Source organism: Loxodonta africana, chromosome 21 (assembly GCF_030014295.1).
Source record: "Loxodonta africana isolate mLoxAfr1 chromosome 21, mLoxAfr1.hap2, whole genome shotgun sequence".
Taxonomy (NCBI): Eukaryota; Metazoa; Chordata; class Mammalia; order Proboscidea; family Elephantidae; genus Loxodonta; species Loxodonta africana.
Window position 1 is genome coordinate 58428912 of NC_087362.1, and position 24049 is coordinate 58452960.

At 46.2% G+C, this 24049-nt stretch overlaps 1 protein-coding gene across 1 annotated transcript; it reads left to right on the forward strand.

Annotated features, from left to right (window-relative positions):
* The first annotated feature begins 108 nt into the window (after nucleotides 1-108).
* Nucleotides 109-23767, forward strand: LOC100676352 (lysosomal protective protein-like). Its single transcript, XM_023556490.2, has 11 exons — nucleotides 109-278; nucleotides 1959-2070; nucleotides 3256-3390; nucleotides 4684-4842; nucleotides 6253-6344; nucleotides 6576-6660; nucleotides 9418-9567; nucleotides 11378-11491; nucleotides 12136-12333; nucleotides 21508-21597; nucleotides 22277-23767. The coding sequence occupies exons 1-11, from the start codon at nucleotides 109-111 to the stop codon at nucleotides 22361-22363; spliced, it is 1392 nt and encodes a 463-aa protein (XP_023412258.1). The 3' UTR covers nucleotides 22364-23767.
* Nucleotides 23768-24049: the final 282 nt, after the last annotated feature.

Consider the following 24049-nt stretch of genomic DNA (forward strand, 5'->3'; position numbering starts at 1 on the left):
ATTCCTGGTTATCATTGGTCATCACCAGGGCAAATAGTCTCAGGCTTATAAAAGTCTATGAAGTTCTGTGGGAGCATTCCAGCTCTTTGTTCCAGCAGGTTTGTGGCCATGGGTTTGCCCCAGATCCTCCTCACCATCTCCTGCCTGTACCTTGGCCTGGGTTCTGGCCAGTACACTCCAGACCTCATCACCTCCTTGCCTGGCCTCTCTACTCAGCTCAACTTCCTACAGTGGTCTGGTTTCCTCCAGGCTGGCGAAGGCAAATACTTCCACTACTGGTGAGCAGTTAAGGGTGAGGGGTTCACTCCAGAAGGATGGTGGAAGCCAACAGGGATTGCTGGCTCCCCAAAACCCCACAGCATCTGTACTTGGCCGGAGAGGTGGGAGTCTTGTCACTCAGTCCTGAGCCGGTTACCTGAGAGGCCAGATCGCTGCTGAAGGTGGGTCTCCTGTCCACGGCTCTACCACTAGGTAGCCAGGTAGCCTCGGACAAAAACTTCAGAGCCAGTAACGCTGACAGATCATGGCCCATAGGTTCCCAAATGCCAGCACATGGAGAATGAGACAAATAAATAAGACACATAGTATGTGTCAGTAAGAGGTAGCTAGCTGTTCTTTCTTAGAAAACACTGTCCTTTATTTTGTTATTCTTCCTAATTCTCAGTATTCAAATTACTTTCTTTTATGAAAGATACTTGAAGCTAAGTTTTATGACAATGTAGAAAAATGTAGAAATGAGGTTTTTTTTTTGAAAAATAAAATACTCATATTTGCAAAATAAGAGTTCAACTTTGTATAGCTCTCAACCCATCTTTCTTTTTGTGGAAGTGGGGGAAAATTGAAAATTTATTTATCCATGAAATCTCCAAATCTGGGTACCTACTCTAATCCAACACCCTTTTAAAATGATGTAAAAACAGTGTGTCTGACCTCTCTCTTCACAAGGGGAAAGGAGAATCAAGGTCAACAGCCCAAGGCTGATTCCTATGAAGCAGAAGTCAGATATGCCTCCTCTCTCCAGAACCAGTGGTTAGAGCTGGGCAGACACCTGCCCTTCAGTTTACTAAAGCTCCAACCTACCTGGCAGCTCTTCTCATGTATGTTCCCAGCCTGGCCCCTGGGGACATCTGGGTTTTCCATTGCCTAGTGCTAAAGGGAAACCCTGGTAGTGTAGTGGGTAAGAGTTGTGGCTGCTAGCCAAAAGGTCAGCAGTCCAAATCCACCAGGCACTCCTAATTCTAATCTGTCCTGTGGGATCACTGTGAGTCAGAATCGACCCGACAGCAATGATTAGTGCTAAATGAGCACTCTTTCTCTTTACTCCACTAGGGTGCAGGGTGAGGGACGAACCACTCCATTAGTCCAAACACCTACTCACTGTGCAACTTCACAGCTCTTTCCTTTTCAGGGTCTCAGTTTCCCTGTCTCTACAGTAAGTAGGTTGAAGCAGATGACTGCTGAGATCCTTTTGACTTGGAAACCCTGTGGCTCCAATTGGGGTTTGCCACTAACGGTCCTACAAACACCTCCTTTCCTACCCTCAACCTATCACATATGGCTGATGGGGCTGAAGCTCGGCCAAGAACCAGCCGCAGTGGCTGGGGCAGGCTGAGTCCCAGTCAGGGCCCTGGAAAACAAAGGGAAGCCAACCTTCTTTTGCCAACCCAGGGCTTCCTGGGTATGGTGGGGAGGCAGGAGGCCCAACCCCAAACAGCGAGCAGTTTCTTGGCCACACGACCAGCTACATAATTTTTGGGACAAGAGCAAAATCAAAAGGCACAGCCTCTTGTTCAAAAGGTATTAAGAATTTCAAGATGGTGACAGCAGAGCATTAAACTAAGAGCAGAGGCCTTCTAAACACAGGGCCCTGTGTGACTGCATGGTTGTACGCCCATGAAGCTGGGCTGCTGGCCACCTGGAACACAGTGCCAGAGGACGGCTTTTCCTTGCTCTTGCAGGTTTGTGGAATCCCAGGGGAACCCAGCATCGGATCCCCTGGTGCTCTGGCTGAATGGCGGTCCCGGCTGTAGCTCCTTGGAGGGACTTCTGGCAGAGAATGGGCCCTACCGGGTGAGACAGGGACTTCCTGGGAACAGTACTGGGGTGGGGCAGGAGAGGTAAATGCCATCTGGCCTAATTTTTTCTTGATGATCCAAGTCAGAGCTGAGGTGAGAGTCCCTGAAGGTGGCTCAGTGCCAGGAGGTAAGAGCTGGAGGCATGGCAAAATCAGGCCTTCAGAGCCGGAGACTGGGAGGGCATTAGATCAAGCAGCTCAGCATGGCAAAAAATCCCTGGCTTGGATTCAGGAGACCTGGCTGGCAGCCAGTGTCACCTTGGACCTGTTACTTCTCCTCTCTGGGTCCCAATTCCTTCATTGAGCTATTGCCTTGTGGACCTTTTAGGATCAGGTAAGTCAAATCCCACAGAAAGGAAACCATCCTGAATGTTACTAGAAGCTACAGAGTCAGCTCACATGTTTGAATCAGTGAAAGGTCATTCAAGTCCTATCTCCAACACCTCCTAGAGTTGTAGGAGCTTAGGCAAGTTACTTAACCTCTGCAGGCCTTAGTTTCCTCATCTGTGAAATGGGCAAAAATATTAGTGTTGTGAGGCTTTATATTATTTAGGGGAAGAAGTTTGGCATAGACTGATTGGTTCCAATCAATGGGCTCTACCACTTTTTAGCTATGTGACCTTAAGCAAGTAAACCTGTCTGGGCCTCAGTTTTCTCATCTGAGAAATGGGAATAATAATAGAACCTATCAAAAGTTGCTGTGAAGAGCAAGAAGGTCATTTCCATACAGTACTTTGCATAGTACTTGCCAGATAATATTAGTACATAAGTAACCTTCTTACTCCCCACAATGCCTCTCTCCCAAGGGCTTAAGAAAGAACAGCGCCAGTAAGGAGCAGTTTAAGGCAGGGTTTAGGAAGAAAATTCTTTGTAAAGTTTGGCTTTAAATGGGAATAACTTGCACCGCTCTAGAGATTGAAGGGCTCTCTCCAGAGGAGGTTTGGAGAGATTGGTAGAGAGATTGGTAGGAAAGCGGCTTGCCTGGCTTCCCTCCTGGAATGCTAGCGAGATGCTCTGAAGCAATCTGCTGCCTGACTTGGGCACCCACTTCTTCTGCCCCTCCCTCATGGCCATCTTATCAGGTGGCACTGGCAAGAGCCCCTGTGAGCACTGCTTTCAGCCTCATGGTTGCCCCTGGTGCCTGTAGCCCAGAGGATACCTGTCCATCTCCCTCCTCACAGATGAATGCTGATGGGTCCCTCTACATAAACCAGTACAGCTGGAACCAGGTGGCCAATGTCTTGTACCTGGAGTCCCCTGCTGGTGTGGGCTACTCCTACTCCCTCAGTCGCAACTACGAGATCGATGACCAGCAGGTGAGTGGCTGGGCCATTCAAGGTAGGGCAGGGAGGAGGAAAGGGATGGAAAGGGGAAAAAAGGGAAGGAAGGAAAGCAAGATGGACATGGAGGGAGAGAGAGAGAGGGAGGGAGGAAGAAAGAAAGGAAGGGCTGGAAGAAGAAAGGAGATGCCTTATGTCTCCTTAGACCAGAGGCTGCAAACTGGTGGTCTGTGGCCACATTCACTCAGCCCATGGACAACTTTGCTTTGGCCTGCATAGTGTTTGGGAGGGAGAAAACTTGAATTTTAGTTACCACGATTTGGAAGATTTCATTTAAAAATTCAGATGGGTGGCTTCTGTTGAAAAGTCGACAATGCTGGGACTTCATTCCCTCCTGGCAACACCCTTGTGGAGCTGAGGAGCAGCAAGGGTAGGGTGGCTTTAGAAGGCCACATGCCCTCCAGGTCACCACCGTCCCCTCCTTGCCCTGTTGTCTTACACCCATTCACACTCCCTGCCTGGTTCCAAGCTCGGGTTTGTGGCCTCTGTTTTAGCTTCAAGGAACCCCAAACCCAACCCTGGGTGCTGACAGAGAGAGGGTAATAATGCCTCCCTCCTCTGTACTGGGAAAGCTGAACAGACTAGTGTTTAAGTCAGACTGCCAGGGTTCAAATCCATGGTCTGCCATTTCCCAGATGTACTTTACTCTGTGCCTAGTGCAGTGCCACACTTGGGGGAAACAGTGGTGAGTGGGCCAGTCCCAGCCCCTGCCCTCACAGAGCTTACAGTCTAGTGGGGAAGACAGACCTTAAACAAGTCATTGTAAGTGTGAGGAGAAGGGGAGGTACAGGACTGCAGGAGCACAGAGCAAGGAGCTCTACATCATCTGGGGCCTCAGGAAGGGCTTTCCTGAAGAAGCCCAGAGAATACAAAGGAAAGGGCATTCAGGCAGAGGGAGCAGTGGGCAGAGGCGGGAGATAAGTGAACGCTTTTGATGTCTGAGAGGCTGGAGCATTCCATTCAAGAGGGAGAGTGGCAGGAGCTTGGGCTAGTGAGCCTCTGCAAGGCTCAACCATGGAGGGTCTTATAAGCCTTGTTAGGGTTAAGGGTAGAAGAAAGCTCTTGAAGGGTGTGAAGTTGAGGAGTGCCACTGTGACCAAAGATTCCCCCTGGCTTCAGTGGGGAGAATGGGCCAGAGGAGGGAAGAGTTGAGTTGGGTGACACAAGCAAAAAGATGATCTCTCTTGACCTTTGATTGAGGTGGGGAGGCTATCTACGGTTCTCTCCCATCTTGACCAGCTGCTTGGGCCCCATTTCCTCTCTGTTCAGGTGGCTGCTGACAACTACCAGGCACTGTTGAGCTTCTTTGAAAAGTTCCCCACTTTTGCCAACCATGACTTCTACATCTTCGGAGAAAGCTATGGGGGTGTGTACATCCCCTCCCTGAGTGCACAGGTTGTCAACGGTACATTATCCATCAACTTCAAGGTAAGTCTCAGGCCCCTGCTGGCTGAGGAGAGCCAAATGCCAGCAGTGGCTGGAAACTCTTGTCCTTTGCTTCAGGGACCTTCATTCCTTCCTTTATTCCAGTGTGTGCCAGGCACTGACCTGGCACTGGGGATATAGTGGTGACCAAAACAGGATCTCTGCCTTCATGGAGCTGAAGTTCTAGGTAGAGGGAAATAGACAATAAACATGCACACACATATATGAACAAGGTCCTTGAGATAATGCTAAGGGCAGTGAAGGAAGTGACAGGAAGGAGCCACTTCAGACAGCAGGGTTGGAAAGCCTTCCAGAGAAGGAGTCAGATGAGCTGAATGAAGAGAATGAGCTGCAAGAAGAGTTGGGAGAAGAGGGGTCCAGACAGAGAAAAACAAGTGCAAGATGGCAGAAGAATGACCCTGGTGTTGGGTATGGAGCAAGAGTAAGGAGGCCACTGTGGCTGGGGCAGAGTGAACAAGGGCACATAGTAGAGCGAGGTGGAGGCGTGGGCGGGGACCAGATCATGGGGGCTTTGTAAGCAATGGTGAGGATTTGGTGAGGATATAGGTAGCCATTGGAGGGGTTTTAGCAGAAAGGTGGGTCATGGGGAGCAGGGAGAAGCATACAACAAGGGTATGATCAATTGTAGGGGTCCCTGTGTGGCACAAACATTTGGGGCCCAACTACTAACCTAAAGGTTGGTGGTTCAAACCCACCCAGCAACACCATGGAAGAGAGGCCTGGCGATCTGCTTCAGTAAAGAATATAGCCAAGAAAGCCCTGCAGAGCAGTACTACTCTGTAACGTGGGGTCGCCATGAGTTGGAATCGACTCAACAGCAGGTTTGGTTTTTGTTTTAGGGCCTGTTGTGGTTTTCCAGACACAGGGATGATGGTGCAACATGAGAAGTGGAGATGGAGATAAATGGGAGGATTTGGGATATGTTTAGAGGATAGAGATTAAGCTCTGCCCTTGATCCTTTTCTTCCTTACCCTCTAGCAGTCTCCTGTTTTCCCATCTGTAAATGAGGCTCATTCCACAGCTGTCAGCTACTCTGGAATTCTGAGTAAGGCTCTGTGTTAATCCTGTGGGAGGCAGAACAGCCAAATGGCTAAGAGTGTAAATCTAGGCATCACGCACCAATCTGGGTTTGAATCCTGGCTCTGCCAAGGTCTGGCTGTATTATGGCCTTGAGCAAGCTCTTTAACTTCAGTGCCTCGGTTTCCTCATTTGTAAAACAGGAGCGCACATAATAATACCAGCCTCACAGGAATATGGGGAATAAAGGAGATAATGAATATGAAGGGCTCAGAGCAGTCCTGGCAGACAGTGAGTACTCAATAAAGGTTAGCCAATGTCACTGGCACCATCCAGGAGGGGGCTTCTGGCCATTTCCCTCTCTTTTGGTTTCAGGGCTTTGGAGTGGGAAACGGACTGAGCAGCTACGAGCTAAACGATGATACTCTGGTAGAATTCGGTTACTACCATGGCCTCTTTGGTGACAAGTAAGCTGTCTTCTTCTAGTCCCTTATCTTTTGTACCTCATGGCACTTCTATCTCTGGGGCAGGCGGTGCTCTGCCATCCTTAGGTCAGAGGTGGGGGAGGCAACCAAGCAGGCTAACTCAGGCTGAAATAAGGCAGGAAATGGGGTGACTGCTCACGGGCATGGTGGTGGGCCTAGAGCGGGGATGGGGCCCCTGACCTGGCTTCCTTACTGCCTGCTCTCTGCCCACAGCCTCTGGGCATCCCTCAAAACCTACTGCTGCTCTGAGGGTACTTGCAACTTCTACGACAACCTGGGGGACAATTGCTACAATGCGGTGAGTCACCCTCTCCTTGGTCAGGGGTGGAAAGAGGAAGCCTCTCCTCATCAGTTACAGAGAGGAGAAAAAAGAGGAGCTCGAAGCCCAGTGGCACAGTGCGGTACACACATACACACACACACACCCTTCCAATTCACGAAGAGTGACTTTTCCTTCTTCCGCCTGTACAGCAACCCTATAAGGCAGGCAGATAGGTGGAGCCTGCATTGTTGTTGAAAAATTTTTTTCTTTTTAAATTGCAAATATAATATATTGTTCTGTCAAATGAAATAAAAATGGAGTCCTGTGGTTGACAAAATAGCATCTGAGGTAGAGTAGACAACACCCCTAAGACTTATCTTTACCAAAACTTAAGCCTATCTTTCCTGTCAATCAGGCCACCCTCTTGACCAATGAGATTCTGACAGCACTACCACTCTCATTGACCAATGAAATACCGACAGCGTTTCAACAGTAAATTGCATAAGCCAATTAAAAATAAGCTTATTTGCGCCTTCATTTTGTCAGTATAAGCCAATCACTGCTAATACTTGGTGGAGCACATTTCCACATGTAGTTTGGTGGTACCAGATGCTCGAGTCTTCTTCCTGAGTAAACCTCACCTAATAGATCAATTTTATTATTGTCTTGGTTTCTTTTGACAATCCTCATTTAAAATTCAAACAACATGGAAGTTTGGTGTGTTCCAGATTTAATTTTGTTGTTGTCCGGAATACAAATATCCCCATCCTGCAGAAGGAAAACAAACCATCCCAAGGCTTTCCAGCCAGCAAGAAGCAGCTTGAGGACAAGAATTCAGATCCTTAGCGTCCAACGGTTGAGGGTTTGTCCCCTAGGCTGTGTGGCCTCCCACCAGGCCCCTCAGCCTTGCCCCTTATCCTGCTCTAATCAAGAACAAACCCTTCTAAAAGGTCTTGGCAAACACTCAGGAGATAGGCCCTGATCCACATCAGAGATAACATAAACCAGGGAGTCCAGGAGTGGCCACAGGAGATAGGACTGTCCCAAATTCCTCCAGCTGTGTTTGCTGTCACACCACCCTGTTTCCCACCCAAGACGGTATGCATATCTGAATACAAATAAGTTGGTCTGAGGGAACTCTGAATTGGCTCTGATTTCATTATAAAAGTGATTTGGTACAAATAATATCCCCTGAAATCTTCTTAAAGCCAAACAATAGATTAGCTTAACTAGTAAAAAATGTCTGCCTTGAGTATTCTGCTCTTTTAAGATCTATATGAGATCAGGAGGCCTGGTGGTACAGTGGTTAAGAGCTCAGCTGCTCATCAAAAGTTAGCAGTTTGAATCCAACAGCTGCTCCTTGGAAACCCTATGGGGGAATTCTACTCTGCCCTATCGGGTCGCTATGAGTCTGAGTTGACTCAACAGCAATGGGTTTGGTTTTTGGTTATATGGGATCAAATTGGAAGATTAGATAAGAAACTTAGGGGCAGTGAGTTTATGTTCATGGGGGAGGAACAACTCAGAAAAGGAGGGTGAGAATGACTGTACAACTCAAAGAATATAACCACTGTCACTGAATTTTAAGTGTAGAAGTGATTGAATTGATGTATGTTTTACTGTGTATATTCTCAACAACGACCAAATAAATAAAATTAAAAAAAAAAAGTGATTTGGTGCAAACTTCAGCCTTCTATTATTTTTTGAAAAGTAAACAGCAGGAGGAAACCCTGGTGGCGTAGTGGTTAAGTGCTATGGCTGCTAACCAAAGGGTCTGCAGTTCAAATCTGCCAGGCGCGCCTTGGAAACTCTAGGGGGCAGTTCTACTCTGTCCTATAGGGTTGCCATGAGTCGGAATCGACTTGATGGCACTGGGTTTGGTTTGGGTTTTAGCAAACAGCAGGAGGTGTCAGAGGAGATGGATGTCCCAGAGCCATGATTCTGACTATGCTCCCTGCTCTGGTGCTGGGCCTCTAGGTCCTGATTAGCCATTGTCTGGATCAAAAAAGTGCACATGCCTCGGGCTTTGTTTCTGACCCTTGATAAAGGGTTATAGTAGATAGGGAGTTATCACAGGTCACCAAAATTTAGTTTTCAAACAGGAATTGGCATTTTCGTAGTGAGTACCTTGGTGGTGCAAACTGTTAAGGAGCTCAGCTGCTAACTGAAATGTTGGAGGTTTAAGTCTATTCAGAAACACCTGAGAAGACCTGGTGATCTACTTCCAAAAAGTCAGCCATTGAAAACCCTATAGTGCACAGTTCTACTCTGATACACATGGGGCCTCCATGAGATGAAGTCAACTGGTGGCAACTGGTAGTGTTTACTGGGTGCTCAATTCAGATTTCTGCCAAGAAGTCTGGCTGCCATGCAGCCTTTCAATGTGCCTGCTATGAATGCCCATGTGGAGATATTCGGAATACTCATAGGAGTAGGAATGGGTGAGATGGGAGGACCAGAGTCTTTTGCCCAATCTAAATGGGTCAAATTAAAAAAAAAGAAAAAAATCATGAACCTTGGTCCCTAGAGCATAATGGAGCCCACTGGCTTGGTAGAACTAGTTGGTATTTGATAGCCCTCACCCTGTGGGGAAGGGTTGCAGCAGTGCCCTGTGGTATGGCACAGATGTGTCCTCTGGCCTCAAGAGGCCAGAGGACACAAGCTCAGGTCCCAAAGGCTTTGCATCGGGTTGCGTATCAAAGTGATTGGGCCCCATGACTAGAAGTATAGCAAATTGTTTGTGTTTTCACCCTCAACCCTGGCAAGAACTTGGACTGATCTCTCTCTCTGCAGGTCTCGGAAGCTTATGACATGATTGAGGATACTGGACTCAACATCTACAACCTCTATTCACCCTGCTGGGGGGCACAGGGCTACCAGGGGCGTTATGCTGCTGACATGAGCAACCTCTTTCGAAAATACCAGTTCAATGTGGCCACACCAGTAAGTGGTTTCTTGAGTGGGATGTGGGATGGTGAGGGATGGGCCTTGTGTCTGGAAATAATTGTTGCAGGTAACGCTTCTCTCCACCTTTGCAACTAGTCCAATCCACTATCATCTCTTGCCTGGACTATTACAAACCCTCCTCGTTCAGAGGATCCTACTGCCACCCTAGTTCTCCTATAGTCTCTTCTCCTTGCAGCAGCCTTTTAAAACTGAGGTCAAGCCATAGCATCCTCAGCTCAAAACCCTCTATGGCTTCCCTTCTTACTAGGATGAAAGCAAAGTACCCACAAGGCTTAAAGGACCCCACGTGTTCTGGCTCTTCTCTGACCTCATCTTCTATCACTTTCCTTCTCCTCCACCACTGCTCTGCTCCATCCTCACCTGCTTCAGCCTCGGGGCCTTTGCACATTTTTTTCCCCTACCCAGAACCTTTTGCCACCAGATGTTTGTGTGCCTTCCTCTCTCATTTCACCTAGGTCTCTGCTCAGGTCTCTGTCAGAGAGGTCTTCCCCAAACAAAAATAGCTCCCTACACCCCAGCCCTCCCGCCTCTGTCCATTACTCTAGCAGGTTGTTCTGCTTCATTGTTTTCATAGCAAGTTTACCGATATTACTTATTTATTGTTGTTTATTCCCCCCAACCCATTGAAATGCAAGATCAATAAAAGCAGGAGCTTTGCTTTTCTACTGCTGCGTTCCCAATATCTGGCACATAGGAGACACTCAATAACTATCTGTTGAATGAATGACTGAATAAGTGAACTTCCTCTATGCCAGGCACTGAGTATTTTAGATACTTTACCTCATTTAATCCTCACAAGGATCCTCTGAGGTAAGTAGTAGTATTATTCCCATTTCACAGATGAAGGAACCAAACTTAAAGATGTGGTGTCCTAGCTCAAGCTTACACAGTGAGGGCAGAGCTGGACTATGAACCTAAGGAGTCTGACTCTAGGGCTCAGACTGTAGTACCAGGGGACCTCACTCCAGCTTCCCTCTGTGCCCACCGTCTGCATTCTGTGCCAGGGCAGCCTTGGCCTGGGGACAGCATGGTCTAAGCCTTAAGGGCTCAGGATGGTGAGGTGCCCAAGGTGGTGGGGCAGGCAGACTTGCTCAGGGACCCCACCCGGTCCAAGTGTATCCTGGAATCCTTACTTGGGAATTTCACGTGGTGATAGTGAGGCAGAGAAAGGCAGACAAAATGACCTGGCTAGCCCTTCTCTTCGTCCCCCCTTTCCTGGGTTACTTGCTCTCCCTGAGAACTTGCTTTTGAGTACAGGGTAAAACAGGGGCTACTGGGGGAGAGGGGTCTCAGGACAGTCCCAGATGCAAGGCCTTAGAGATCATCCAGGCCAATTCTCCCGCTTTACAGGAGGGGATACTGAGGGGAAGGACTTAGCCCATGTGGGAAGGGGAAGGAGCAGAATTACAGAAAAGGATCCAGGGTCTAGAACATGAAAAGGGATTGTAGGATTCCAAAAGAGGATTTGTATGGGATTCATCCCAAGTTTGGGGGGCCCGGGTGTGGAATGGTCCCTGGGTGGCTCAAACAGTTTGAGCTCCACTGTTAACCTAAAGGTTGGCAGTTTGAGCCCACCCAGCAGCACCATGGACAAAAGGCTTGGAGATCTGCTTTTGTAAAGATTACAGCCAAGAAAACCCTATGGAGCAGTTCTACTCTGTCATACATGGAATTGCAGTGAGTTGGAACTGGCTGGATGGCAACGAGTTTGGATCGGTGTTTTGGGCATGGAATAATGACATGGGGACAGGAAATATCTGAGGCTTTGAACCCCTGTTCCCTCCAGCCTTCAGATGGTCCCATCCCTGGAGTGCCTGAGTGCATCAATGCTACCGCCATGTACGTGTGGCTGAACCGGAATGACGTGAAGAAGGCCCTCCACATCCCCGACTCCCTGCCCGTCTGGGAACTGTGCAGGTGAGCCTGAGGGCATCTGGGTAGCCATGACAGCTGGGCTGTGGCCCCATAGGATTGAGGGGCCTTCTTGGGGCAGAAGTAGGACAAGTCAGCAGGCACTAGCACAGAGGCTAGGGCAGGGATCTTATTTACTCATATAATCCCAGTGCCTGGAACAGTGCCTGGAACATAGTCAAACCCATTGCTGTCAAGTTGATTCTGACTCACAGCAACCCTACAGGACAGAGTAGAATTGCTTCATAGAGTTTCCAAGGCTGTAAATCCTTACAGGAGCACACTGCCACATCTTTCTCCCACAGAGCAGCTGGTGTGTTTGAATCACCAACCTTTTGGTTAGCAGCCAAGCACTTAACCTCCGTGCCACCATGGCTCCTTGGAACATAGCAGGCACCTAATAAATGTTTGTTGAAGAAGCAATGGCTGGGGGAGAGGCACATATTGCGTTGCAGAGGGAAGCAGAGGTGGGAGGTCTTACAGTCGAGGAAAAGGATGTGGGAAAGAGGGTGACTCTGGCACTGTGGGAAGGCTCAGGCCTAGAAGGAACTCTTTGTTGGCTGGGAGGCAGGGCTCAGAAGGGACCCCAGGGGCCCCAGTTCTCAGTTTCCCTGAGTCTCAGGGTGGACGCAGCCCACCTGGGCATGCTTCGCTTCTTCTCCTTGTAGCCCCCAGGTTAGCTCTCTGTACCAGAGGCAGTATACGGACATGGCACCTTTCTACCTGGAGCTGCTGAAGCATGACCTCCGTGCCCTCGTCTACAATGGGGACACTGACATGGCTTGCAACTTCCTGGGCGGGGAGAAGTTTGTAGAGGCCCTGAAGCAGCCGGTGAGGATGTGGCACCCTGAAGGGGAGGGTGGATTCTGGGAGGCCTGGGAGTTGGGGCAGGTGAAGTTGCAGCCCTTTATTCTTCCAAAAGACAGCACCCTGGAGAAGAGTCTGCAAGGCCCCCCTACAGAAGAGTTAACACTGGGTGCCTTGGGGATGAATTATGTGGAACAGGAGGGCTGGCGAAATGATCAAAGCCCAAGTATTTCTTCCTTCCTTTGAGAACCCTGGTGGTGTAGTGGTTAAGAGCTCAGGCTGCTAACCAAAAAGGTCAGCAGTTCAAATCCACCAGCCTCTCCTTGGAAACCCTATGGGGCAGCTCTACTCCCTTCTATAGTGTTTCTATGAGTCAAAATTGACTCCACTGGGTTTGGGTTTTTTTTTCCTTGTTGAGAATTAAGAGTCTAAAATGGTTAATGCTCTAACCAATAAGTTGGAGGTTCAAGTCCACCCAGAGGTGCCTCAGAAGACAGGCCTGAAGATCTACTTCCAAAAAATCAGCACAGTTCTACTCTGACACAGAGTGGACTAGATGGCAACTGGTGCTGGTTTTGGAAACAATGCAGGGCTTCAAACAGGTTTGTTCTGGTTTGAAACCTTGCTGAGAATTTGCATTTCTAACAAGTTGCCCAGAATCACCTGGGGATCTTGTTAAAAATGTAAATTCTAATTCAGTATATCTGGGGTGGAAATGTAAATTCTCAGCAAGAGTTTGAACCAGAACTAACCAACTTCCAAGCCCTGGAACAAAGGAGTTGGAAACCTTGTTCCTCCAGCTATCTAAAGCTGGAATCTTACAGAAGGAGAGATAACTTCTTTCCAAAAGAACTTCATTAACATTTAAATGTGTGCAAATCTCTCCAACTTAAAAAAACAAACCCCTTCCCTCCCCTCCAGCAACAGCTCTCCTCTCTCCTTGACTCTACAATCCAGTCTGGCTTCTGCCTCCTCATTCCACAGAAACCCACTCTTTAAGGTCTCCACTGGCCAACCTGTCACACAGTCCAAGGACCTTGTCAGTTACCTCCCTGCTTGTTGTTGTTAGGTGCTGTGGAGTCCGCTCCAACTCATAGCGACCCCATGCACAACGGAACGAAACACTGCCTGGTCCTGTGCCATCCTTACAACCGTTGTTATGCTTGAGCCCATCGTTGCAGCCACTGTGTCAGTCCACCTCGTTGAGGGTCTTCCTCTTTTCCGCTGACCCTGTACTCTGCCAAGCATGATGTCCTTCCCCAGAGACTGATCGATCCCTCCTGACAGCATTTCCAAAGTATGTAAGATGCAGTCTCGCCATCCTTGCCTCTAAGGAGCATTCTGGTTGTACTTCTTCTAAGACAGATTTGTTTGTTCTTTTGGCAGTCCATGGTATAGTCAATATTCTTCGCCAACACCACAATTCAAAGGTGTCAATTCTTCTTTGGTCTTCCTTATTCATTGTCCAGCTTTCACATGCATATGATGTGAGATTGAAAATACCATGGCTTGGGTCAGGCACACCTTAGTCTTCAAGGTGACATCTTTGCTCTTCAACACTTTAAAGAGGTCCTTGGCAGCAGATTTACCCAATGCAATGCGTCTTTTGATTTCTTGACTGCTGCTTCCGTGGCTGTTGATTGTGGATCCAAGTAAAATGAAATCCTTGACAACTTCAATCTTTTCTCCGTTTATCATGATGTTGCTCATTGGTCCAGTTGTGAGGATTTTTGTTTTCTTTATGTTGAGGTGCAATCCATAGTGAAGGCTGTGGTCTTTGATCTTCATTAGTAAGTGCTTCAAGTCCTCTTCACTTTCAGCAAGCAAGGTTGTGTCATTTGCATAACACAGGTTGTTAATGAGTCTTCCTCCAATTCTGATGCTCTGTTCTTCTTCATATAGTCCAGATTCTCGGATTATTTGCTCAGCATACAGATTAAATAGGTATGGTGAAAGAATACAATCCTGGTGCACACCTTTCCTGACTTTAAACCAATCAGTATCCCCCTGTTCTGTCTGAACAACTGCCTCTTGATCTATGTAGAGGTCCCTCATGAGCACAATTAAGTGTTCTGGAATTCCCATTCTGCGCAGTGTTATCCATAGTTTGTTATGATCCACGCAGTCAAATGCCTTTGCATAGTCAATAAAACACAGGTAAACATTCTTCTAGTATTCTCTGCTTTCAGCCAGGATCCATCTGACATCAGCAATGATATCCCTGGTTCCACGTCCTCTTCTGAAACCGGCCTGAATTTCTGGCAGTTCCCTGCCGATATACTGCTGCAGCCGTTTTTGAATGATCTTCAGCAAAATTTTGCTTGTGTGTGATATTAATCATATTGTTCTATAATTTCCACATTCAGTTGGATCACCTTCCTTGGGAATAGGCATAAATATGGATCTCTTCCAGTCAGTTGGCCGGGAAGCTGTCTTCCATATTTCTTGGCATAGACAAGTGAGCACCTCCAGTGCTGCATCCATTTGTTGAAACATCTCAATTGATATTCCATCAATTCTTGGAGCCTTGTTTTTTGCCAATGCCTTCAGAGCAGCTTGGATTTTTTTCTTCAGTACCATCAGTTCCTGATCATATGCTACCTCTCAAAATGAGAAGAAACAGCTGCAAACATCCATTAATAATCAGAGCCTGGAATGTACAAAGTATGAATGTAGGAAAATTAGAAATCGTCAAAAATGAAATGGAACACATAAACATCGGTATCCTAGGCACTGGTATCGGCCATTCTGAATCAGACAATCATATAGTCTACTATGCTGGGAATGGCAACTTGAAGAGGAATGGTGTTGCGTTCATCGTCAAAAAGATCATTTCAAGATCTATCCTGAAGTACAATGCTGTCAGTGATAGGATAATATCCATATGCCTACAAGGAAGATCAGTTAATATGACTATTATTCAAATATACGCACCAACCACTAGGGCCAAAGATGAAGAAATAGAAGATTTTTTCAGCTGCTGCAGTCTGAAATTGATCGAACATACAATCAAGATACATTGATAATTACTGGTGATTTTAATGCGAAAGTTTGAAACAAACAAGAAGGACCAGCAGTTGGAAAATATGGCCTTGGTGATAGAAACAATGCCAGAGATCGAATGATAGAATTTTGCAAGACTAATGACTTCTTCATTGCAAATGCCTTCTTTCACCAACATAAAGGGCAACTATACACATGGACCTCACCAAATGGAACACACAGAAATCAAATTGACGACATCTGTGGAAAGAGACGATGGAAAAGCTCAATATCATCAGTCAGAACAAGGCCAGGGGCCACTGTGGAATGGACCATCAACTGCTCATATACAAGTTCAAGCTGAAACTGAAGAAAATCAGAGCAAGTCCACGAGAGCCAAAATATGACCTTGAGTATATCCCACCTGAATTTAGAGAATTCAGAAGAATAGATTTGATGCATTGAACACTAGTGACCGAAGACCGGGTGAGTTGTGGAATGAAATGAAGGACATGATACATGAAGAAAGCAAGAGGTCATTGAAAAGACAGGAAAGAAAGAAAAGACCAAGATGGATGTTGGAGGAGACTCTGAAACTTGCTCTTGAATGTCGAGCAGCTAAAGTAAAAGGAAAAAACGATGAAGCAAAAGAACTGAACAGAAGATTTCAAAGGGTCTCTCGAGAAGACAAAGTAAAGTATTATAATGACAGTGCAAAGAGCTGGAAATGGAAAACCAAAAGGGAAGAACACGCTCGGTGTTTCTCAAGCTGAAAGAACTGAAGAAAAAATTCAAGCCCCGAGTTGCAATAGTGAAGGATTCTATGGGGAAAATATTAAATGACACAGGAAGCATCAAAAGAAGATGGAAGGAATACAGAGTCATACCTGCTTGACCACTTAGAAAAATGAGGAGCCCCTCAGTTCCCTCAGCTACATGACTCACTCAGCCTCTTGCAGGGCTCAGGCATCCCGGGTGGGGCTCCTCCTCCATGCCCTGAACTGTGATCTGGCCCCTGGGGCCTCTGCAAGCCTCCCCGTCCCTGCAGCAGCTCAACCTGCCTGTCAACAACTTCAGTCCCTGAAGCCCCCTGAGCTTGAGCCCCTGGGGGCCGTTTGTCATTTTTTTTTTTTCTTGGGTGAATCACAGACACCTGAAGCTCCCAAATCGAACTCCCCATCTCTGTCCCCAAACTTGCTCCTCCAGACTCCCTGTCTCATACTAGTGAAATGCACACAGTAACAGGCCAACCTTCACTTCTCCGCCCTCACCTTTCACAATCCATCCTTTGCCAAAGCCTGGTAATTTGACCTCCTAAAGTTCTTGAGACCCTACTTCCCTCCATCCTCACTGCTGCCACTTTTCCTGGACTCCTTGCAATATCTTCCTGATTAGTCTCCAGCAACATCTGTAGCTGGGCACCAGTCCTTTCTCTACACCATGGCCAGTGTGGCTTTGTTGTTGTTGTTTGTTCCCATCGAGTCATTTCTGACTCATAGCAACCCTATGTACAACAGAACAAATCAATGGCTGGTCCTGTGCCATCCTCACAATTATTGCTGTGCTAGAGACCATTGTTGCAGCCACTGTGTCAATCCATCTCGTCTTTTTGTGTGTGGGGCGGGGGGTGGTCTTCCTCTTTTTCACTGACCCTCTACTTTACCAGGAATGATGTCTCTCTCCAGGGACTGGCCCCTCCTGATAACATGTTTAAAATAAGTGAGACAAAGTCTCTCCATCCTAGATTTCAAGGAGCACTCTGGCTGTACTTCTTCCAAGACAGATTTGTTCCTTTTTTTGGCAGGCCATGTATATTCAATACTCTTCCCCAACACCAATTCAAAGGCATCAGTTCTTCTTTGGTCATTCTTATTCATTGTCCAGCTTTCACATGCATATGAGGCAATTGAAAATACCATAGCTTGGGTCAGGTCCACCTTAGTTCTCAAACTGACATCTTTGTTTTCAACACTTTAAAGAGTCTTTTGCAGATTTGCCCAATGCAATAACACATGGTTTGGTTTTTTGACTACCGCTTTCATGGGCATGGACTGTGGATAAAGTAAAACGAAATCCTTGACAACTTCAGTGTTTTCTCTGTTTATCATGATGTTGCTTATTGGTCCAGTTGTGAGGATTTTTCTTTATGTTGAAGTGTAATCCATATTGAAGGCCGTGGTCTTTGATCTCCGTCAGTAAGTGCTTCAAGTCCTCTTCACTTTCAGCAAGCAAGGTTGTGTCATCTGCATATTGGAGGTCATTAATGAGTTTTCCTCCAATCCTGATGCCACATTCTTCTTCATATAGTCCAGTTTCTCAGATTATTTGCTCAGCATACAGACTGAATGAGTATGGTGAAAGTATACAACCCTGACGCACACCTTTCCTGGTTTTAAACCACACAGTATCCTCTTGTTCTGTTTGAAGAATTGCCTCTTCGTCTATGTATAGGTTCTGCATGAGTACAATTAAATGTTCTGGAATTCCCATTCTTTGCAATGTTATCTGTAATTTGTTATGATCCGCACAGTCAAATGCCTTTGCACCGTCAATAAAACACAGGTAAACACCTTTCTGGTATTCTCTGCTTTCAGCCAAGATCCATCTGACAGCAGCAGCGATATTCCTTGTTCCATATCCTCTCCTGAATCTGGCTTGAATTTCTGGCAGTTACCTGTCGATGTACAGATGCAGCCGTTTTTGAATGGTTTTCAGCAAAATTTTATTTGCATGTGATATTAATGATATTGTGTGATAATTTCTGCATTCTTTTGGGTTGCCTTTCTTTGGAATGGGCGAAAACATGGATCTCTTCCATCGGTTGGCCAGGCAGCTGTCTTCCAAATTTCTTCGCACAGACAAGTGAGCGCCTCCGGCACTATATCCGTTTGCTGAAATATATGAATGGGTATTCTGTCAATTCCTGGAGCTTGTTTTTAGCCAATGCCTTCAGTGCAGCTTGAACTTCTTCCTTCAGTACTGTGGGTTCTTGATCATATGCTACGTCCTAAAATGGCTGAATGTCAACCAATTTTTGGGGGGACGGTGACTCTGTATTCCTTCTGTTTTCTTTTGATGCTTTCTGTGTCGTTCAATATTTTGCATATAGAATCCTCCAAAATTTCAACTAGAGCTTGAGTTTTTTCTTCAGTTCTTTCAACTTGTGAAATGCTGAGCATGTTCTTCCCTTTTGGTTTTCTAACTTCAGTCTTTGCACATTTCATTATAATATTTACTTTGTCTTCTGGAGCCACCCTTTGAAATCTTCTGTTCAGCTCTTTTACTTCATCATTTCTTCCTTTAGCCTTAGCTATCTATGCTCAAGAGCAAGTTTCAGAGTATCTTCTGACATCATTTTGGTCTTTTGTTTCTTTCCTGTCTTTTTAATGACCTTTTGCTTTCTTCATGTATGATGTCCTTGATGTCATTCCATAGCTCATGTGGTTTTCGGTCATTAGTGTTCAACGCAACAAATCTATTCTTCCAATGCCCTCCAAATTTGGTGGGATATGTTCAAGGTCATATTTTGGTTCTCATGAACTTATTTTAATTTTCTTCGGCTTCAGCCTGAACTTGCATATGAGCAATTGATGGTCTGTTCCACAGTCGACCTCTGGCCTTGTTCTGACTGATGATATTGAGCTTTTTCATCATTTCTTTCCACAGATATATTCGATTTGATTCTTATGTATTTCATCTGTCGAGATCCACTTGTATACCAAAATCCACTTGTATAGTCACAGTTTATGTTGTTGAAAAAGGTATTTGCAGTGAATAAGCCATTGGTCTTGCAAAATTCTGTCATGTGATCTCCGGTATAATTTCTATCACCGAGGCTGTATTTTCCAACTACCAATCCTTCTTCTTTGTTTCCAACTTTCGAATTCCAATCACCAGTAATTATCAATGCATGTTGATTCCATGTTTGATCAATTTCATACTGAAGAAATTGGTAAAAATCTTCAATTTCTTCATCTTTGGCATTAGTGGTTGGTGTGTAAATTTGAATAATAGTTGTATTAACTCTCAGTTTCTGGTACTGTGGTGTCTCACATGTTGCTATGATGCTAGAAAATACACCACTGGCACCTTAATTACCAGCAGGGTTACCCACGGTGGACAGGTTTCAGAGGAGCTTCCAGACTAAGACAGACTAGGAAGAAGGACCAGGCAGTCTACTTCTGAAAAAAATTGGCCAACAAAAATCTTATGAGTAGCAGCAGAATATTGTCTGATATAGTGCCAGATGAGCCTTTCAGGGTGGAAGGTACTCAAAATACAACTAGAGAAGCACTGCCTCCTCAAAGTAGAGTCCACCTTCATGACTAGGAGGGAATAAAGCTTTCGGGACTGGTGTCTTCATTTGCTAATGTGGCACGACTCAAAATGAGAAGAAACAGCTGCAAATATCCGTGAATAATTAGAAGATGGAATGTACATAGTATGAATCTAGGAAAACTGGAAGTCATCAAAATCGAACTGGAACGCATGGAGATCAATATCCTAGGCATTAGTGAGCTGAAATGGGCTGGTACTGGCCATTTTGAATCAGACAATCATATGGTCTAATATGCCAGGAATGACAAATTTAAGAGGAATGTCATTGCATTCATCATCAAAAAGAACATCTTAAGAGCTATGCTCAAGTACAAAGCTGTCGGTGTAGGACAATATCCATATACCTACAAGGAAGACCAGTTAAGACGACTATTATTCAATAGTGTGGCTTTAAGAGAATGCAAATATAAACATGTCAGCTACTCCACCCAACCCTTCAAAGCCTTCCCTGCAATACCCCTGACCCAGCTCCTGGCTACCTGTCTGGGTGCCATCAGCTTTCTTGGTCTTTCAGTTTCTCAAATATGCCCAAAGATACTGTTATGGGTTGAATTGTACCCCCCACCCCCCCGCCAAAATTGTGTGTCAACTTGGCTAGGCTGTGATTCCCGGTATTACGTGATTGACCACCATTTTGTCATCTGATGTGATTTTCCTATGTGTTGTAAATCCTACCTCTACGGTGTTGATGCAGCAGGGTTAGGGGCAGTTATGTGATTCAGGCAGGACTCAATCTATAAGGTTAGGTTGTGTCTTAAGTCAACCTCTTTTGAGATATAAAAGAAAGAAGGGAGCTAGCAGAGAGACAAGGGGACCTCATACCACCAAGAAACAAGACCCAGGAGAAGAACGCATCCTTTGGACCCGTGGTCCCCGCGCTGAGAAGCTCCTCAACCGGGGAGGATTGATGACAAGGACCTTCCCTCAGAGCTAACAGGGAAAAAGCCTTCCCCTGACTGAACACTCTGAATTTGGACTTCTAGCCTCCTAGACTGTGAGAGAATACATTTCTCTTTGTTAAAGCAATCAACTTGTGGTACTTCTGTTACAGCAGCACTAGATGACTAGGTCAGATACCTTCTCTCCAGAAGGCATCTTGCCTGCAATGTACTCCTCCCTCTTCCCACTTCTTACTCAGGTAACTCCTATGCCTTTCCCATCCTCAGAAAGTCATTGAACCCCTGGACTGGGTTACAGGCTTCCCAAAGTCCCCCTGTGTTAACATTTATCACAGTTGTTAATTCCTTGTTGACTAGCTGGCTTCCAGGCTAGCCTGTGATCAACACCTACCAGCACAGGCACCTGAAGCACAAGTATTTCTTCCTTCCTTTTGGGAACAAGGAGTCCCTGGATGGTGCAAATGGTTTACACAGTCGGCTGCTAACTGGAAAGTTGGAGGTCTGAGTCTACCCAGAGGCACCTCAGAATAAAGGCCTGGTGATCTACTTCAGTTAGGTTAAGGTGCCTGTGATTCCCTCAAGTGGAGATGTCAAGTGGCCTCACGAGGCTAAAGCTCAGGAAGACTCAGGGACTGGAATCACTGACAGACAGGACTGAGCTACTGTACTGAAGTGCCCATACTATTCAGAGCTATGTCCCCGGCACTTCGTGGGCATTTAATCAATGATTATTTGTTGAAGAAATTAGGGTTCTCCCCTGGTGGTGGAAATGGGGGCTGTAGGGGCAAGGGAGTTATGGCCCTACATATATCCCTGAGGCTCTAGCTCTAAACCCATTTCTCTTGCCCCTCTGAGCCAATAGGTGAGCAGGACACCCAAGTAAGGGTCAGTTGGCCTGAGGGCTGCTTTAAGGAGGAACCCCTTTCCAGAGGCTGTGGAAAGCACAGCTGCCAAGTGACCCCTTTCTTTGATTCCCTAGTTGGTGAGCTCCTACCAACCCTGGTACTTGAACAAGCAGGTGGCTGGCTTCTTTAAAGAATACGAGAAGATCACATTCCTCACAGTCAAGGTAGGGTTGGGGTTCTATCCACCTCTTAACCAGGGCCTGTCCTAGGCTGATTATTAAGGATTCAGACTGGGCTAGGTCCTCCTGGCGGGGAGGGAGAGAACTCTTCACCCTTCAATTAGGACTAACGAGGACTCAGCCTGAAAAAACCAGTCCTGGCTAAAGACTCCAGATTAATTCTGGGCCTGAAAGAAGCTGTGGGGCAGAGGACTAAGGAAATAAATGCAGTTAGAGGTCTTGGCTTAGAGGCTAGGGTTATAAAAGGCTTTACCTAGCTTTTCAGGTTCCGACATTCAAGTACCACCCTCTCTGTGAAGCCAGATTTCTCCTCAGCGCTTCTAAATCTTCTCTCCATTCAGGCCTTTAGATTAAAATAGAAGCAGAAAAAAAAAAAAAGTCTGCTGCATTTTCTGCGTAAAAAAACTTACCTATAAAATGTTGAATCTAGAACACTGGTTAACAGGTATCAGAATCATCTGGAGGGCTGATTGCTGCCCCTCCATCCCTAGTGTTTTTGATTCTGTAGTTTTTAGGTAGAGTCTTAAGAATTTGCATTTCTCATAAGTCTCCAGATGCTGCTGCTGGTTCTGGTCAGGGGACTATACTCTGAGAACCACTGCTCTAGAGAAGCACACACCATCCAGCCAGCCAATACTCACTATCTGGCCTGTCTTCTGCTTAGGGCTCAGGACACATGGTGCCCCAATATCGACCTGCTCAGGCTCTGAAGATGTTTGAGAGCTTCTTGAAGAACACCTCCTTCTTGTGATCTTCCTCAGCTGCTGGTAGGGCTTCCCAGAAGCTGGCATCTCCCATCCCCCACCACTCAATCTGCTTCTCTTGGGGTGTCTCTCCTTCCACAAACTCCTTTCTTTCTCTGGATGCTCTACACTGCTGTGAGCAATATGGTAGATTCTGGGAGGAGGCAAGGGGGAAGGAAAAAAAGGCTATGTGGGGAGGATGCCTAGTAAGCAGTTGCCTGGAAGTCACCAGAAGCTGTAGGGTTCCACCAAGGGTTCTGCCCCCAAATTGCTATGCGACCTTGATGGAGTCACTAAGCTCTACAGTCTTTGTTTTCCTGTCTGTAAAATGATAGGACAACAATCTCAGGCTCCTTTCCTGCCTCCTAAAATTGATGGGGGGGAGTCCCTGGGTGGGGCAAATGTTAACATGCTTGGCTGCTAACTGAAAGGTTGGAGGTTTGAGTCCACCCAGAAGCACCATGGAAGAAAGGCCTGGCAACCTACTTCTGAAAAATCAGCCACTGAAAACTGTTCTACTCTAACACGCATGGGGCCACCATGAGTTGGAACTGACTCAATGGCAACTGTTTAGAGTTGATGGGAGGGGTGAGATTCTTGATAGTGCTTTGGCAAGACTAAACCTTAGCACAAATTGTACTTTGAGAGGCTTTTTCACATAAAGGAAACCTTGTAAATGACTTCCTCACACCTCTATTCCCTCTTTTTTTTTTAAACAGATTTGCCTGGTTGTCTATTGCCTGTATCAAGACAGCAGGATTGGATATTCTATATGATCTACAGCCTATTAAAAAGAAATGTTTCCCTGGAGATAGTTCTTTTAAAGAGCCATTCATTCATTCAGCCAGTATTTATGGAATACCTACTATGTGCCAAGCACCAGGCTGGAGCTAACTATCAAACACTCTGAAAATACAAGCAAACTTGCCAAAATGCTTTCTTCTTTATTTGGACCTGGAGTCTGTTGTGTTCTTCTTGCACCACAGTTCACTGCTCTAAAACACACTGAGTGTCCTATGGCTTCAAAAACAAATACAGTGAAAGCTGTGAGACCCAGAACTCCACAGGACCACCTTGTTTTTCTGGGTCTCACAAGTTTTCCTCCTTTGACAGGGTGCAGTCACCACTTTTCTATTGCTCTCTATTTAGTGGAAAATATTTGAGTTTTCCTTCTCTGACAGGTTTCTACCTTACACAGTTTTGGGCTTTCACAGGTTTTACTGTTTGGGCATATCTCTGTCCTCAGGGCAGGGAATGACGGTAATTAAGCTCAGACTTTGGAGCTGGAATGGGCCTCCATACAGAGATTCCTCAACATTTTCCTCCAAAGATCTCTGATTATTATTTTCCCTATGGGCTCCAAATTTTGGAAGACTTTTGCGTACCAAATAGTGATATACTTATTAAATGATAGCTGCTACAGCCCTGGTGGTACAGTGGTTTAGAACTCAGCTGCGAACCAAAAGGTGGGCAGTTCAAATCCACTAGCCACTCCATGGGAAACCATTGGTGCAGTTCTACTCTGTCCAATAGGGTCACTCTGAGTCAGAAACAACTCGATGACAACGGGTTTGGTTTTGAGCTGTAGCTTTGGGTGGGGTGGGGAAAAATAAATATCTGATTTTGTTATGCTTTTTGAAATACTGAAAGCTGTTCACAGGCCTTCCCCTCTACCCTCCCCAATAGTGCCTTGT